This window comes from Carettochelys insculpta, chromosome 28 (genome assembly GCF_033958435.1).
Source record: "Carettochelys insculpta isolate YL-2023 chromosome 28, ASM3395843v1, whole genome shotgun sequence".
Classification (NCBI taxonomy): Eukaryota; Metazoa; Chordata; order Testudines; family Carettochelyidae; genus Carettochelys; species Carettochelys insculpta.
The window spans coordinates 7,677,896-7,694,901 of record NC_134164.1 but is presented as its reverse complement, the minus strand read 5'-3'; the positions used below and the strand labels follow the sequence as shown (position 1 = coordinate 7,694,901).

Below are 17,006 nucleotides of genomic sequence, written 5' to 3'. Positions count from 1 at the left end.
TCCCTGTTGCCTGATACCTTTCTAGTGCAACAGGGCAGAAAAGCAATTGCAGGGTTATTAGAAGCCAAAGCAAAACCGTGCAGCAACCTCCTGCTCTCACGTGTATGGCCCTTACAGCCCGTCTACCCACCCGAGAGCGCATAAACCTTAATTGCTTTTTTTTTTTTTTCGGTCTGTAGAAGCCGCTTGCTTATTGGGATTGCCATTAATTTGACAGTCAGATCCCAGGCACGCGATTGGCTAGCAGCAGATGACGCCCATAACAACAAAGGTGGAGTTGGAAAAATTAGATTAAAAAAAATTGAAGGGGGGGTGAAAAACTCTCCCTTCACCCAACCCCCTCCGGCCGTGAAATATACAAGAGTGTCAATTTCACGATATCGTTAACAAATCCAGCGGGTCATCCAGTCCGGGAGGAAAGTGTGAATTTCCCTCTAGACCTGTTTGTGCATTTCCTGGTGCAAGAGACACACAACAAAACTCTCCGCTTTTTTTTTTTTCCTCCCCGGTCTCCTTCTTCCCCGGGAGCCTGTTTACAACGCAGCCACTCGCAATTTAGTTCAGGCTCCTTCTTTTGCGTTGCTGCCTATGGCCGTCCCCGCTCTCGGAACTTCACCAAGAAAAGCGGAATTTGATTTTTGTGCCTAGGTGGAACTTAAAAAAAAATCCTATTTTTCGGTCTCTTGGAGGTAGGTTCTAGGAAATTTTTTGGTACAAACGTCAGACGAGGAATTTTGCAAATGCAAGCTTTTTTTTTTCCTCCCTTCCCTTCTCTTTCCCTGTCTCTCCCTTTTCCCTCCTCCTCCTCTTCTCTTCTTTTGGCTACAGTGTTGCAAAAGCAAAGAGCAATAAACACGCACACAGAGCGAGCGAGAGAGTCAGAGAGACAGACACACAATCCCGTAAGAGCCAGACGAGAGAGGGGGGAAAAGAGACCGATTTCTCTGACAATTCCGCTTAGGGAGCAGATGGAAAAGTGGAGACTTGTGAAGGGCTGTGAGGTTGGCTAAGGATCCAGGAGCGAAAAGAGCCCGGCTGATTGGAAGAAAAAAGCAGAGAGATGGAGGCGGGGGAAGTGCAATCTCTCTGCGGGGACTGGAGCAAGTCCACGCCCGGGGCCAGCGCTGCAGAGCTGGCCAGCAGTCAACCAGCGCTCCCCAGCTCAGGCACCCACAAAAAGCTGCCCCCAAGCTCCTGCTCCAGCCTGGCTGGCTGGCAGGTAGGTGCATGTGGAGGAAAAATAAGACCCACGACCTCCAGCCGTCAACGCGCCCGATGCGGCCCCCTGTTGCAAGGGAGGGTGGGTGGGAGAGAAGGATCAGGGGGAGGGGGGAGAAGGCACGATCCGAGGCAACGCTGGCTGCACCGGGCTGCTTTGCTGCAGCAGGAGCGCATGTGGAGCTCGCCATTAGCCGACGCTCTGGTTCGCCATCTGGGGCTGGAGGAGGCGCTTTGTTTCCTCCGCAGGCTCCGGCGGCGGTTGGCTGCAGCCGCCTGCCCCCGGCTGCAGACGCGGCGGGCGCCCGGCTTGCTCGGTAAGGGGAAGGCGAGCGGGGCAGGCGGCGGCCGGGCTCGGGGTTTTATTTCCCCCCCCCCGCCCTTTCCAACGCGGGGAGATTTTTGCTCCGGCCGCCCGGGCTCTCCACGCGCTCGCAGCCAGGCGGAGGCCCGCGGCTCGCCAGGCAGGAAGCAGCGGCGGCGGCTCCGTGAGCCGCCTCCTCCTCCGCCGCCGGGGATCGGGCCTTACAAAGCGACGGCGCTGGGCAGCGGGTTCCGACCCCTCCGGGCTGCTGCAGAACCGGACCCCCCGGAGCAGCCGCGGCGGTAGGGGAGGGGGCCGCCGCAGCCCGGCTGTGCCGATCCGCGTGGCCGGGGCCACCGCACGAGGGGGACGAGGCAGCAGCGGGGCCCACCTCGGGGGCTTCCCGGCCGGGGTTCGGGGCCGGGCGGGGGTTTGTTTTCTCTCCCACCCCCCACGCGAGGCGGTTGGTTCCGCGCCGGAGCTGGGGAGGTCGCCATCCCCGCCCGGGCCGCCATCCGGTGGCTGCGTGCCGCGGCTGGGTCCCCTCCCGGCCGGCCGCGGGGCTCCGGCTCCCCGCTGGGGTGTGTGGTTCAGGGTCCCGCGCAGCGCGCGAGGCGGGTGGGCCGGGCCGGGCCGGGCGACGCGCTCCCCGGGGGTCGGTGCGGGGAGAGGACGCGCTGCCCTCGCCCGGCTCTGCCCGCTGCAGCTGCCCGGACGCCCCCAGCCGGGCATCGAGCGCGGCGCCCCCCGCCTCCGCCTCCGCCCCTTCCCCCAGCGGCTCCGGCGAGGCTGCGGCTGCAGCGGCGGCGAGTCCTTCCCCCTCCCCCCTGCCCTGGAGCCGCGGGAGGTGGGTCCGGGTGTCGGCTTCCTCGGCGCGCTGGCTGCAGCCTGGCTGGGCGGCGGCGGCGGCGGGGCCGGAGCGGGGAGAGCCGCGGGGCCGGCGGGCGGAGCCAGCCATTGTCTGCCCGAGCCACAGCCGCGCGGGGAGCCAGCCCGGTAACCAGGCGGCGCGGAGCCGGAGCGCGGCGGCCGGGCAGGGGCGGCGGGAGTTGGGGCGAGGGGCGACGGCCGGGGGCCCCGGGAGGGCCCGAGTCTCCGGGAGCGGGGGCCCGCGAGAGGGCCCGAGCCTCCGAGAGCCGCGGGAGAGAAGGGGGCGAGCGGGCTCCGGGCGCCGCGCGGACCGAAGGCCCCCGGGTCTCCCCGCCGGGCGAGGCGGGGGCCGGAGCGGATCCACTCGGCGCCGGGCGAGGCGGGCCCCAGCCGCGGTCGGTGCTCGGCCCCGGGCGGCGCCGCTCCCCCGCCGGGCGGGAGGCGGGGATCGCGCGGGGCCCGGCGGGGGCGGGCTGGGCCCGGCGGGGCAGCCTCGCTCCGGGCGCCGGGGAGCGGCGGGGGTGACGCCGCAGCGCCCGGCGGAGGAGGCCGCCTGCTCTCCCCGGAGGGGGTGGGGGAGGGAGGCGCCGCGGCAGCTGCTGGCGCGTCGGTCCCGCCCGGCTGCCGCTGCCTGGTGGAAGAGGAGGAGACTGGCGCTGGCCTGAGCTGCGTTTGGGCTGGGGCTGCGCAGGGCACGTGGGGATCCCTCCCCCCGCCGTCCGGGCCTGCCCCTCCCCCCGCCCTGGATCTGCCCCCCCGCCACCCGGGCCTGCCCCTCCCCCCCGTCATCTGGGCCTGCCCCCTCCCGCCCTGGATCTGTCCCCCGCCCGCCACCCGGGCCTGCCCCTCCCCCCGCCCTGGATCTGTTCTCCCCCCGCCATCCGGTCCTGCCCCTCCCCCCCGTCATCCGGTCCTGCCCCCTCCCACTCTGGAACTGCCCCTCCCGCCCTCGAACTGCCCCTCCCCGTCATCCGGGCCTGCCCCCTCCTAGTCTGGATCTGTGGCCCCGCCACCCAGGCCTGCCCTTCCCCCTCCCATCCAGGCCTTCCCCCTCCCATCGGGGCCTGCCCCCTCCCACCCTGCAACTGCCCCCCCCCCGCCCTGGATCTGCCCCTCCCCCCACCATTTGGGCTTGCCCCCCTCCGGGCCTGGATCTGCTCCTCCCCCCACCACCCAGGCCTGCCCCCCCCATCTGCCCACCCCAGCCACTTGGGGTTTTCACTCCCTCTGCCCAGGATTTGCCCCTCAGCCATCCATGCCTGACCCTCCCCTTGCCTGGGGATCTGCCTCTCCTGCCCCCCCAATCGGGCATGCCCCCCCATCTGGGGAGCTGCCCCTCCTCTCGGCCATCCAGGCCAGCCCCTTCCACCTGGGGATCTTCCTCTCCATCTGAGCCTATTTCTCCCCTCCTTCATGTAGGGAATCTGCCCCCCACCCATCCCCAGGGTTTGCCCCTCCCTTTTTCTGGGGAATCCCCCTCCAGTAATCTGGGCTTGCCCCCTTCTCAGTCTGGAGTTCTGTTCCCCTCTGCCCCCACCTGGGTGTGCCTCTCCCCTGGATAGGAACCTGTCCTCTGCCTTCCAGGCCTGATCTTCCCCAGGACCTTCCCAACCTGGGAATTTGCCTTCCTCCTCCTACAGCCTGGCCTGCCCCTCCCTGGTCCAGGATCTGCCCCCTCCTGGTGCCATCCACGTCTACCCCTCCCCCTCGCCACCCACACCTGGGGAGTTGCTGCCCTCCCCAGGCTGCTCCCCCACTCACTTCAAGAGCTCTTCCTCAGCCATCTGGGCCTGCCCTTCCCTTGTGGCCCTGGAGATCTTCTCTTGGCTTTCTCCCTGTGCCCCCCCAGCCCCTCCCATTCCTGCCTGCCTCCAGGGATTCCCCCCACCCCACCCCTGCCATCCTGCCCTGCCCCTTCCCCTGCAGGGTTGTATCTCTGCTTTTCCCTCATGAACCCAGCCCCCCCCCTTCCTCCCCCCCCCCCCCCCCCCCCCCCGCAGAGTTCCAGCCCAGCCCCCTCCTTTCCCTTGCCTGGGAGTCCCTCTGCTTCTTCACCATAGCCCAGCCCCCTCCTTCAACGCCCCCTCCCCCTTCTGATGCCTATATGTGAGGTTGTTTCCCATGCTCCAGCCCAGCACTGTTTCACAGTCTCGGGGGTTGGCCTGCCTATGGGTCCCCAGAGGGGTACTCTGTAGGGTGCTGGAGAAACAGGGACAGAAGGAGTCTGGGATATACTTCCAGAGTTCCTGAAACTGGGCCCACCCTAAGAAGCTTCTGCCCCTAAGCTTCCCAGCCTTTTGGCACCCAGTCTTCCAGTGAAGCCACCTGTAAAGGCTGCGTTCTCCTGGCTCTGTTGTGGTTCTCTGTTTTTTATTCAGAGGGATGGTCCCGTTGGGAGTGTGAGACCACAGGAGGTTCTGTAGGGGAGGGATGGGTTTTCCACCAGCAGAGGTTACAGCTCCCATGTCTGTTTGCTTTTAGAGTGCAGCTTGGTTGGTTTAAGGCTGATTGAGAGCCAGCAGGGGAGACCCAAAAGGGAGCACCCTTGGGTCGGACAGGTGGAGAATGAACGGAGAAGCCGATTGCCCTACCGACTTGGAAATGACCGCTCCCAAGAATCAAGGTGAGAGCTTTGAGATTTGAGATCTTCTCTGCGTGCCCCCCCGATCGTCTAAGTATCTGAGCGTGTGAGAAATCCTAGTGGAAAGTGTTCATGTGTGAGAGCGAGAGAGAAAAGCTAAGCACTCAGGTCTTTGCAACACCGTCAGAAGGTGCCTCCCTTGTGATGCAATACTAAATCCATACCCCATCTGAGCATTTGACCTTCAGACCATGTGTTTAGTTAGTCCTTTCCTGGGGACACTCAATACAATTGTTTAATGTTTAAAGCGGCCATTAAAGCTGGCAGAGTGAAGATGGATGCTCCATCTCTGCTCCATGCAGTCTGGCTGAATAGTTTAAGGATGCCAGTTAGGAAATTCAGAATCAAGGCTGACTTGTGTTGGTTTGTGTCATGGTTTTCGTTGTCAGGCAAGACATATGGCATCAGATCTCTCCCTGATGTGCAATGTGAACTTTGCTGGAGTTGCAAATGTTTGCAGTGGGGTTGAACTGACTCAAGTCCCCTGCGTGGGGTCCAAGATCCTAGATTAGAAAAAATTCAGTTTTGGGGATTTTTTTTTAAAGGGAGAAAAATTGGTTTTAGTCCTCACACGTACAAATCGGACTAGGAAAAGGTGCTTTTTGTACTGTTGCACCTAGCACCACGTGATCTGCTATGAGAATGCCAATAAATAATAATGAACAATAAAATAAACAAATAAAAATAACAGTAATTCTCACTGGAAGGGGCAGAATCAGGCTCCCTGTTCTACAATACATATTGGATCCACATCCACCCACCATGAACAGTAAGAAGACCGATGCCCTTCTGTTCCTTGCATTTCTAAGGTTCACTTCTCCCATTGACTCCTTGAAAACTGCCAGATCAGAGCCCACACGCAAGTTGTAGCTGTGCAAGCTGAGATAGTGAGATGGAAGAGCCAGGTTTCAGGGTGCTGCAGAATTCCACCCCCCCACGCCCCAACCCAAGGACACCATTGCTTAGATGGCAGCTGCGTTCTGGGTTTGCCTTCCTTCGAAACACGTAGCATGGGGTGCAGCCCCAGGCCAGTGACCCGAGGGGATGACTTCACAGGTTGCTTGGGGAAGTAACACAGTACCGCCATATGCATATTTGTGAGTTATTTCTGTCAGGTAGCTCATTTGATGGACAGTAACAGGTGTAGTGAGGTGGCGAAAGGGAAACTTGTCAAGGTTTGACAGTTCCAGAACCTAACCTGCCTTAAAATCACATCCACATGGCCCTTTCCTTCCTGCCGTCTGCCGCCAGAATGGAGTTGGTCGGTGAAGGGAGTCTAATTGGGAAGTACCTTGAGGAGAGGTTGTACGGACACACATCTAAAGCAGTGTTCCCTGTAAGGCCGTCCAGGAGAGGTTCTGGTGCTGCCCAGCTGATCAGCAGAGTTCCTCCCAGCTGCCTGCACCTGCGTCTGTTGGTGAGGCACATTTGCACAAGTCTTAGTGCACATAACAAAATTTATTCCACTGAGGGATGGAAGAAGTTAAAGGGAACCCTGATCTAAAGGTTGGGCGGGGATGTGGGGCTGTGCAAAGACTGCTTTTTGAGCCAAACATGCCTTGGTACGATCAGGTAAGTTCATTTCAATGCCCTAGTAGAATCAGGTGCATTGATTTCAGTGGCATTTCGTGTGCTTACTCAAGGACTGGAGCTGAGTGATGGAATTCTGGACTTTTGTCTGTTTTCATAAACTGGCCGTTCCTGAGAATGGAGCCGGGGAGTCCATCACGCTGCGCCCTAGATGCAAGAGGTACATGTGAGGTTGGGTGAGGCCTCACCGTTGTTCAGTTAACATCCGCTGTCTGATATTCAGGGCCATGGACGGCTCCTTGCACAGACCTCTCGACGCTGATAGGAGCTGTGTGTGTGGACTGAGAGCAGCATATGAATGTAAATGTTACCTTGCTCTGGAATTTGGCGTCTAACCCAAATATTTCAATTTTTAATTGATTGAAATGGTAACCAAAGTTCCCAGCTGTTAATTTTCCAAAAGTGAAAGAGAGCGCCTTGTTTTCAATTTGAGGAGAAGCAAAAAAATCCAGCAGCCAATGTTTAAGATGACCAGCTCTGAAAATCTCAGGAGGCCTGAATTGTCAATTCTTCTTAATTTTCATGGGAATTAGAGGTCCTTACCCCATACAGGGCTTTGGAAACCTCAGCTGTATTCCACAAAAATTTTGCATCACTTCATGTACAATCAAGAGCCTTTGGAAGGTAAACTGCATCGTCAAAAGTGCTTTTGAATTGAGGCTCTGATCCAGTTTCCACTGAAATTAATAAGCAGCTTCCCCATAAACTGGGTGAGACCCTAAGGACCAATCTATAGGTTAAGCCTGTGCTAATGGCTTGGGTTGGACATTATGGAAGACTTGGCAGAGAAATGCTTTGTAAGTAACAGTTTTGTTGGGGTGGGTTTGTTTTCATATCTTTATTTGGCCCCTCTGTGAAAATCCACTGGCTTTTCTAGGATATTTTGGAGATGCCCCAAAATGCAACTTTGTCCACAAAGTGGAACTTCCATAAGATTTCCAGCAGCTGTGATGTCCCAGAATTATGCAACTGCAGGTTCCGTTAGTGCAGGGATAGGGAGCCTGTTTTGTATTGGGTCGCTGGCCCAGCAAAACGATGAATGGGTGAGACGCAGAGGTTCAGCTCGCCTGCCCTGGGGGAGGCAGAGGCAGGAAGGCCCACAACTTCGTGGAGACTCATCACCGAAACCTGTCCATAGCAAGGATCTCAGCTTTCCGATTTGCTTTTAAGTTACGCATGGCAGAAAATCATCTGACTGGTGATGTTCTCAGTTTTCTCTTAGTTCATTGCTCCAGTGAGCTCCTGGTGCTGCTGTTGACTTCAGCAGACTTGGAGTGCTGTCCTGCTACAGCTCGCTGCAGGATCAGGGCCACAAAGTGCTACGTAACGACTAAGGCTATGTCTACATGGCGCTCAAGCCAGCAGGAGTTCGGCGTTGGCAGAAGAGGGTGCTGGCACTGCAGAGGCTGTGTGGATGTGCCTCTGCCTGCTAAACCCCCCTCTGTCGCCATGCCCTTCTGCCAACGCCGAACTCTCGCGGGGCTATGGTAGTGAGCTTTGTGACTATGCAAATGGCACACCATTTGCAATCCTGAGAAGCTCATGTTGCATAGCTCTGCTGGGAGCAGCGCAGGGTGGAGCGTCGTGTACACCCAGCCTCAGTGTTGTGAGTGGGGGAAACTTCCATTTTTTTTATTGCATTTAGTCTGCTTAATTTTACTGTAGCTATCCAGATAATTAACTTTACTGTAGAGATTATATTATATATTTATCCCATTTGGCTTATGGCAGTGGCGGGCAACCTGCCTCCCTCCAGTTCAGTGTGTCCCACATCTTGTTTACTGTTGCTCAGCTGTAGGGTTGCCAGATTCTACTGGTTTCAATCCATGTAGTTTTTTTCCTACTGGTTTTACTAAAGTGACACGCACATAAAGCCAGGGCCTGGGTAGCTCAGTGGTTTGAGCATTGGCCTGCTAAACCCAGGGTTGTGAGTTCAATCCTTGAGGGGGCTATTTAGAGATCTGGGGCAAATAGATTAAAAAAAAATGGTGCTTGGCCCTGCCATGAGGGCAGGGGACTAGACTCAATGACCTCCTGAGGTGTTCCAGCTGTTTGAGGTGTGTGTGAAGTGAGGGGTGTGCTGATTGCTCAGAAGACTGACTGAGAGCCATGTGTCCTCTCTGCAGCCAATTAGAGTGCTGCTGTGGTTCAGTCACACATCGTGCAAATTTTATGTACACAGGTAGAGTTAGCAAAACTACCCTCTCCCAGGAGGCTGTCTTGGTTATGATATGCTTGCGGCCCACTGAGATGACAGAGGGCCACTCTTGCAGCCTAGGTTGCCCATCATTGGGCTACAGGTTTGTTTGCTACCAAATTCCTAGAATTCTAGGGATACAGGACTGGTAAGGGACCTTAGTGGCTATCTAGTCCAGTCCCTTGCACTGAGTCAGGACTGACTATTATCTAGACCAGTGGTTCTTGGGGGGGGGGGAGGAAAATTATGATCATGCAAATAAATTTTAAACAAATGGCAAAATTACAATTGATTATTGTTTTTAAAGTAAGTATCTTCCAATTGTGTTATTAATGGCTGTCCAAGAATCTATGTTGTGGTTTCCTTATTCACATAATGAAGCATTCATAGCAGCTAGAATTGGCTTTGATGGGGGTTTGTGAGTGGTTTGGGGGGCATGATTGAAGGGCAGCATTACTGCAAAGGTTGGGACCCATTGATTTAGACCATACCCGTGGTGGGGGGTTTCCAGCCTTTTTTTTGGAAAAAAAAAAAAAAAATCCAATGACAGATTCTACAGCCTCCTTCGGTAATTAGTTCTGGTGCTTAACTACCTTGACTGAGTTTTTCCTAATGTCCAACCTACATTTCTCTTGCTGCAGTTTAAACCTATTATTCCTTGTCCTGTGCTCAGTGGTTAAGGTGAATAATTTATCACCCTTCTCTTTTTAGCAACTTTTTACATATTTGAAGACTTTTATCATTTCCCCTCTCTGTCTTCCTTTTACCAAACTGTGTTCTGTCAGTCTTTTCTCGTAGGCCATGTTTTCGAGGCCTTTTACCATTTTTGTTGCCTCTGGATTTTCTCCAGTCGATCCACATCTTTCCCAAAGTGTAGAGTCCACAGCGGGACACAATTACCCCTTTTGAGGCTTTCACAGCATTGAGCAGAATGAAAGAATTGCTTCTTGTGTCTGTCTTACAACACCCCTGCTAATACCTCCCTGACTGCTGTTTGGTTTTTTTGCACTGTCACCGACTTGTTTGTGATCCGCTGTAAGCCCCAGATCCTTTCCTGCAACATACCTTCACAGGCAGGCAATTTCCCGTTTTGTATTTTGTGCTGTTCCTTATTCCTTCCTAAGTTGAGCACTTTGGGTGCATCTACACTTGCATTCCTCTTTCGAAAGATGTATGCAAATGAGGTGCATATTTGCATATTTGGCACCTCATTTGCATATTCTTAAGAAAACCATTATAGACTCTGCTTTTTCGAAAGTAAGCCCCATCTTCGAAAGAATCCTTCTTCCCTTTATTTAATGGGAAGAAGGATTCTTTCAAAGATGGGTTTTACTTTTGAAAAAGCAGCGTCTACACTGGTTTTCGTCTTTTGAAAGAAGCCCTTTTGAAATAAGGATATGCAAATAAGGTTGAAAATATGCACCATTTGCATTTTTGAAATCCCTCATTTGCATACCTCTTTTGAAAGAGGAGTGCAAGTGTAGACGCACCCTTTGTGTTTGTCCTGATGATTTCAGACCTCTTCTCCCGCGGCTGTCCTTAGGGTTGATGGGGTCCTACCCAGTATTATTAAATTGGTGTCCCTATGCCTGCTGGCAGCCTGGTGGTGATGTAGGGGTGTGTGTGGGGTGTCCCTATGCCTGATGGTAGCCTGATGGTGATGCGTGTGTACATGTGCACCAGCAAGGAGGTACATGGTTTTATAATCTTCAGCAACACGCTAATGAAATATTTTTACAGCAGATTTTAAACTCGAGTCCTGTCGACTAGTACAGTGAATTCAGAAACAGACATTCCAGACTTGGAGTTGGGGTGTCGTTACCACTCGAATGGCTGTTCCACAGGTTCAGCGTTCTGCTAGCAGCTCAGGCCGACTTTGTCCCTTATAAGTTCACTAGATCCTCTTTGGAGGGAGCAGAGCCACGGAGCTGGGATAGGAGGAAGCAGATGGGTGGACGTTACGACCCAGTGGTGCCCCAAATTTGCAGGTGCTTCGCCTGTAATGTTCATAGGGTTTGTCAGCGTAGTCTGCCATTGTCTAAATCGTCTATGAAGAAAGAGAATGGAGTCAGGGTAGGTCCTTCTAGGAATTCACTTGGAATTTAGTTGGGAGCGATTGAGGATTATTCATATTGTTCTCTCTGAATATGGTTTTCCAGCCAGCTGTGCCCCATAGTAGTTTTGCCTGGGCTGTATTTCCCTAGTTTGCTTAGGAGAAAGTCCTGTGAGGCAGTATCAAAAGCCTTGCTGGAGTTGAAGCATATCACATCTCTGCTTCTTGCCTAGCCTCTAGGATCTGTACCCTGCGGAAGAAGGTTGTTAGCTTGGTTTGACATGATTTGTTCTTAACAAATCCATGTTTAACATCACCAGTTTCACAGAATCCTAGGGCTGGAAGGGACCTCAGGAGATCATCTAGTTATCACCTTGATCTACCAAGTGTTTACAAACTGACTGTTTGATTAGGTGCTCTGTTATAGTTCCAGGCCTTGGAAGTTAAGCCTGTCTGCAGCTCCCTAGGTTGTCCTTTTTCCTCTTTTCATAGCTAAGTGCTTAAATTGTCCTTTTCTAGGCCTTTGGCATCTATTCTATCTGCCATGAGTTCTCAAAGACAACTGCTAATGGCTCAGAGATCTCCTCAGCCAAATCGGGAGACCTCTCCCTAGATTCTAAGATCCAAAGGGACCATTACAATCATCTGGTCAGATCTCCTCCTAGAGACCGTCACCCAGTAGTTCTGTGCAGGTGTTAGTTGCTGAGAGACACAACCGTGGATGAAAATGAGGTTTAATTGTCTGCTTCTCCAGGGTGCAATCTCTTCCAGTTTTCATTAATATACATCCTAACATCAGACTCTGTTACATCCTCCATCATCATCAACAACCGCGGGCTCAGAGCCGGTTGGTGTCTGATGGCTCTCATAATTTTTTTCCATCTTTCCCTGTCCAGTGCAGAGTGGCTTAGTTTCTGTAGACTAGCTCCGCACCAATCTACTATGTCATCTACCCATTCTCTGTGCAGTTTGCCTTTCCTGTTTGAACCATCCGTTATGCCGGATACCATGGTCTTGACTTTGCGCTCGTCTTTCATTCCACAGATATGCCCAAATAGCTGTAACTTCCGTTGTGTGACCTTCTGCATCAGGTTCTCTTTCGGCTGTACCTTCCTATATAATTCCTCATTGGTGACCTTCTGCATCCATCCTATTCTCAGAATCTTTCGATAACAACTCCTCTCAAACGCCAATATCCTTCTCTTCGAATCTTTTGTTATCACCCACATCTCACATCCGTACAACATGCTGCTGAATACACACGTTTTCAAGACGTCCAGCTTCGTTCTTAAGCTAATTGCTTTGTTTTTCCAGATCTTATCCATCGCCTTCAAACTCGCTCGTGCTTTCGCTATTCTAGTCGCTATTTCCTTCTCACAGGCTACATCATACATTATGTTGCTCCCCAGATACGTGAACTCTACGTTCTCTAGTTCCATCCTGTCTACGCTGATCTTCCTTCCTAGTTCCTTGTCTCCACATGCTGTTTTTGTTTTATCGATGCTCACAATCAGTCCGTGCCACTTCCCTTCCTCATTTAGCACCTGCACCGTTTTCGCTAGCTTCTCTTCATCTTTTCCAGTGATACCTATATCATCTGCAAAACTCAGGTTGTTAATCCTCATCTCCTGCACAGATATCAACTCTTTCCTTCTCATGAATGGCTGTGCTGCATCTCGCTCCCTGGAGCGTCTGCGGTAATGGAATGGAAGCGATCGCTCTTAAAGCAGTTGCTTTCCAGCACACAGATTAGTGTCCAACTCTGTGCTTGCCGCTGATGTAGCTTGATGATCCCAGCAGCACGCAGGACAGCTTGTCCGTCTCCTGGCTGCTCAGGCTGTGCGCTTGTAGCGGTGGGACCAACAGACGTGCCAGGCCCAGGGGCAAGGGGGCAGAACCTCGGGTGAGGGGAGGAGACTTGGGCGAGGGGAGGAGCCTCAGGCAGTGGGCGGGGCTAGGGCTTGCCGCATGGAGCTTCAGTGGTGATTTCAAAGGCCACCACCATTGCTACAGTTGGGGTGGAAGCAGCCAGGAATGCTGGGCCCTGGGGCCGTTACCCCCTCCTTATCCCTCTTGGTGGGCTTGACTTGTCCTCTCCAGGTGTTTGCCTCAATCAGGCCTGTTAACAGCAGTTCTGTGCCACCACCACCAGCCATGCTCCCGAGGACACAATCTGCCTGAAGTCGGGGCCGTACTGCACCTGCACTGGCTGGTGCCCAGCAATGTGTCAGCTTAGCACCTGCGCACACTCTTCTGCCATGGCCAGGGCTTTCACCAGCCTGCCCTAGCTGCCTTTGCCACTGCCGGGACCACCCCATCCACACCTAAGAGGCCTGTGGCCCACCTGGGTGTTTAAAGGGCTCTTGGCCACTGCCGTTGCTACCCATGGGCCCTTTTAAATTGCCCGGCCCCTGGGCAACTGCCCTGCCCCAGTCGGTGGGCGCCACTGCCCCTGCTCGCTGGGTAACCCTGCAGTGCAGAGGGGTTTAAAGTCAGGATTTTCAGGGCCCAAGTAGTTGCAGGCACAGAGCGGTTCCCCAGGGAGCTGAGCTCTGTGGGTCTTGTCCCTCTTTGGCTCTGTCAGCTGAGGTGCTGGAGGAGCCTTGGAAACAGCTGGGCCAGGCGCTGCTGCTCGCTGGCTGGTTTAGACGCCGTCCCTCTATGCCGGCGGGCAGCTATTGAGGGTTTGCCCGGTAGTGCAGGAACAGCAGAGCAACAGGGCTGGCCCTTAGTCACTCTTAGCGGAGGGAACGTCTCTCCGCCCAGGGGCAGAAAGAGCCGGTTTGTGCTGCCCTGAGTCAGGAGTCAGCAGAAGCTCCTTGCAGTTGCTTTCACTGCTGTCTGGGGAGCCTTGCCCAGGAGGCAGAGCAGCCAGGATGGGAGAATGCTGTGGCTGCTGCTCCTCTTAGATGATCCACTCAGGAGTTGCCCTGCACCCTGTCCTCCTGCCAAGAAGGGACAGAGTTGACTGGGGGGGATCCTAGGAGCTGCCTGCACTGGGTGGGATCCAGTGGGGTGCCAGCTGCCTGTCATTCAGCCTGGGTCCCTCTAATTTTTTTCCATCAATGGGCGGAGTACATTTTATTTGCACTGAGACGTGTGTGGATGTGCGTCACTGGTGGAGACACAGCACCTGAATCTCTTCTGGGCGGCCGCCCGAGGGCTCAGCTTACAGGGAACCCTGCCTCGGCCCCACCACGCCAGCCGAGCTGGTATCAAAGTGCCATAGAGCAGGGCTAACTCCAGCCTGCTGGGGCTGCAGCTGTAATTGCAGCAGCTCTGCAAAGGCTATTTCTTGCCTCCATTCATGCTAGCAGGGTGCTTTGCAGTGGTTCTGTCACTTCCCTCCCTGGAAGACCCCACAGGGTTGTGGCCGCGTTAACATGGGCCTGAACTCTGCCCATAGGAGGTTCTGAACCTTCCTGTGTTTGCCTGGCCCGTGCAAACCAGTGCCACTCTCTTCTGGGCTGTGCTTGGCCTGTGCCCATTTCCCCTTCCCCTGCGTAACGCTGGCTGCATCCACCTAGCAGCGACAAATGTGTCTTTCATCTAGCAGAGGTTTGCAGTAGGCTCTTGCGCGGCATAAACCTTGGGGGAATCTGACCCCTTCCATGCCAAAGTCCGTAGCCGCGGCTTTCCAGTGCCCCAAGAAATCCCTTTGCATTGCCAGGGAGTGGTTCCCATGTTTGCCAGCTCGCAGTGCAGAGGGTTGTGGAAGCGTGCCTTAGAAAGAACATTCTTGCAAGCGGCCATCAGCTCAGCTCATTAGCTCTTTGCCTTGCTGCTTCAAAGAAGCAGCTCTCAGCCCATGCAGAGCGGCAGCTGCCAGCTTGTCTGCTGTGGCTTCGAAAAAACCGAATCCTCTGGCTCACGGCAAGTGAGATTTCTGCCCTTGCCGGAAAGCGTGGCCTTTAGTAGATAAAAACAACATAACGGGTGATCACCGTCACCAGCCAGTCCAGTCTGTCTGCATTATGGTAGAGAATTGCAAGCTGGGATTTGCAGTCGTTGCAGCTGCAATATAGATGATGCTGGTTGCAAGCTGCAGCTGGTTGTGTCCACATTGGGTCTGCTGGTAGCTACATGGCATAAAAGGGCTGCCACACCAGTGGAGATGAGTAAGTTTCTGCACAGAGCTGCATGTCCACCAGCCTCACGGAGGGCCAGCTATCCGCAAGGTGGTTTTGATCCTGTATTTTCTTCCTTGCTCAGACCGTTGGACGCAGGAGGACATGCTGACCCTGCTTGAGTGCATGAAAGGCAACCTGCCCTCCAATGACGGCAGCAAGTTCAAAACCACCGAGTCCCACCTGGACTGGGACAAAGTGGCCTTCAAGGACTTCTCCGGCGAGATGTGCAAGATGAAGTGGATGGAGATCTCTACCGAGGTAACGTCCCGGGGGTCGGGGGTGTGGCCTTGGGCTCTCTTCTGAAGCTTGGCGTGAGCTGTGTGCAGCGGGGAAGCAGAGGGACCCTAGTGGTCTGATCAGGGTGTGGGAGCCAGGAACTCCCAAGTCTCTTTCCTCACCGACCCAAACAACCCCTATCTGATTAGCCAGCCACAAGATGGACTTTTCAGTCATTTCTGTTAACTTTCTCCCCAGCGCTGACTCAGCCAGCAGTGCACTTTGGGTGGCCCCCATCCCCCCTCTTTTGTCCCTCTGCACAGTGGGGAAGCAGCTGACCTGCCTGCTTGAGGAGGGGCTCAGGTAACGATCTGAACACCCCATGGGGCGTCCTTAGCAGCAGTGCGCTCAGCACTGTATGATACACGCAGCTGCTCCCCACCCATGGCTTGGGGAGTGTCGATGAGTTATCCCCTTAGCGCTGTCTGATCATAGAATGCTAGGACTGGAAGGGACCTTGAGAGGCCATTGAGTCCAGCCCCCTGCCCTCATGGCAGGACCAAGGACTGTCTAGACCATCCCTGAGAGACATTTCTCTAACCTGTTCTTAAATATCTCCAGCGATGGAGATTCCACAACCTCCCCAGGCAATTTATTCCACTCTTTGACCACCCTGACAGTTAGGAACTTCTTCCTAATGTCCAACCCAAACCTCACTTGCTGCAGTTTAAGCCCGTTGCTCCTTGTCCTGTCCTCAGAGGCCAAGAAGAACAAGTTTTCTGCCTCCTCCTTATGACACCCTTTTAGCTACCTGAAAACCGCTATCATGTCCCCTTTTAATCTTCTTTTTTCCAAACTAAACAAACCCAATTCTTTCAGCCTTCCTTCCTAGGTCATGTTCTCTAGACCCTTGATCATTCTTATTGCTCTTTTCTGGACCCTTTCCAATTTCTCCACCTCTTGAAATGCATTTCCCAGAACTGGACACAATACTCCAGCTGAGGCCTAACCAGCGCAGAGTAGAGCGGGAGAATGACTTCTCGTGTCTTGTTCACAGCACGCCTGTTAATGCATCCCAGAATCACATTTGCTTTTTTTGCAACAGCATCACACTGTTGACTCATTTGACTTGTGGCCCACTATAACCCCGAGAACTCTTTCTGCCATACTCCTTCCTGGACAGTTGCTTCCCATTCTGTATGTGTGAAACTGATTGTTCCTTCCTACGGATCGCTCCTTGTTCTTGTAGGTTAGGAAATTCCGAACCCTGACAGAGCTGATCTTGGACGCCGAAGAACACGTCAAGAATCCTTACAAGGGCAAAAAGCTCAAGGTGGGTAATAGGCAGGAGTGGGGACAATGAATGGGGGTCTCAAGTCCCAGTCTGTCTGGGCTGGGGATCTCAGAATTGTTCTCTTCTGTCCTGGGGTCCAGAAAACCAGCATTGCAAGTCCAGTCTCCCATGTGCAATATTTTCTGACTGGGAAGTAGATTAGTCATTCTAATGGGCATTTTCAGGGCTAACTCGGTGGGAAAAATATGGCTTCCTTCTGGCAGACGATAACACTGGTCTGCTTTCCAGTGCTGGGGAGGGCTGTTCAGCTGAGGTCTGTAAAGCATATTGGAGGTGGAAAGCTCCCCATTATAGCCACATACAGTGCCCATTTGAATTGTCGTATTACCTTTATATAAATGCTAGGTCTGTCCACATCTGGAATACTGTGTACAGATGTGGTCGCCCCATCTCAAAAAAGAGATGTTGGGATTGGAAAACGTTCAGAAAAGGG

General features: G+C 54.1%; 1 protein-coding gene across 6 annotated transcripts in view; it reads left to right on the top strand.

The window, feature by feature from the left end:
• The first annotated feature begins 508 nt into the window (after positions 1–508).
• The window catches only part of UBTF (upstream binding transcription factor), a 38,023-nt gene continuing 21,525 nt past the window's right edge, over positions 509–17,006 (top strand). For 2 of the 6 annotated variants that reach the window (XM_074978908.1, XM_074978902.1), the window contains exons 1-5: positions 509–689; positions 829–1,219; positions 4,874–5,015; positions 15,086–15,261; positions 16,469–16,552. In XM_074978908.1, coding sequence (XP_074835009.1) covers positions 4,958–5,015; positions 15,086–15,261; positions 16,469–16,552 — 318 coding nt within the window. In that variant the 5' untranslated portion in view covers positions 509–689; positions 829–1,219; positions 4,874–4,957. Of the gene's footprint in view, positions 690–828; positions 1,220–1,378; positions 1,536–1,703; positions 1,825–1,860; positions 2,519–4,873; positions 5,016–15,085; positions 15,262–16,468; positions 16,553–17,006 lie in introns of those variants that run through there. The other 4 variants (XM_074978907.1, XM_074978905.1, XM_074978906.1 and 1 more) reach the window with 4 other exon arrangements.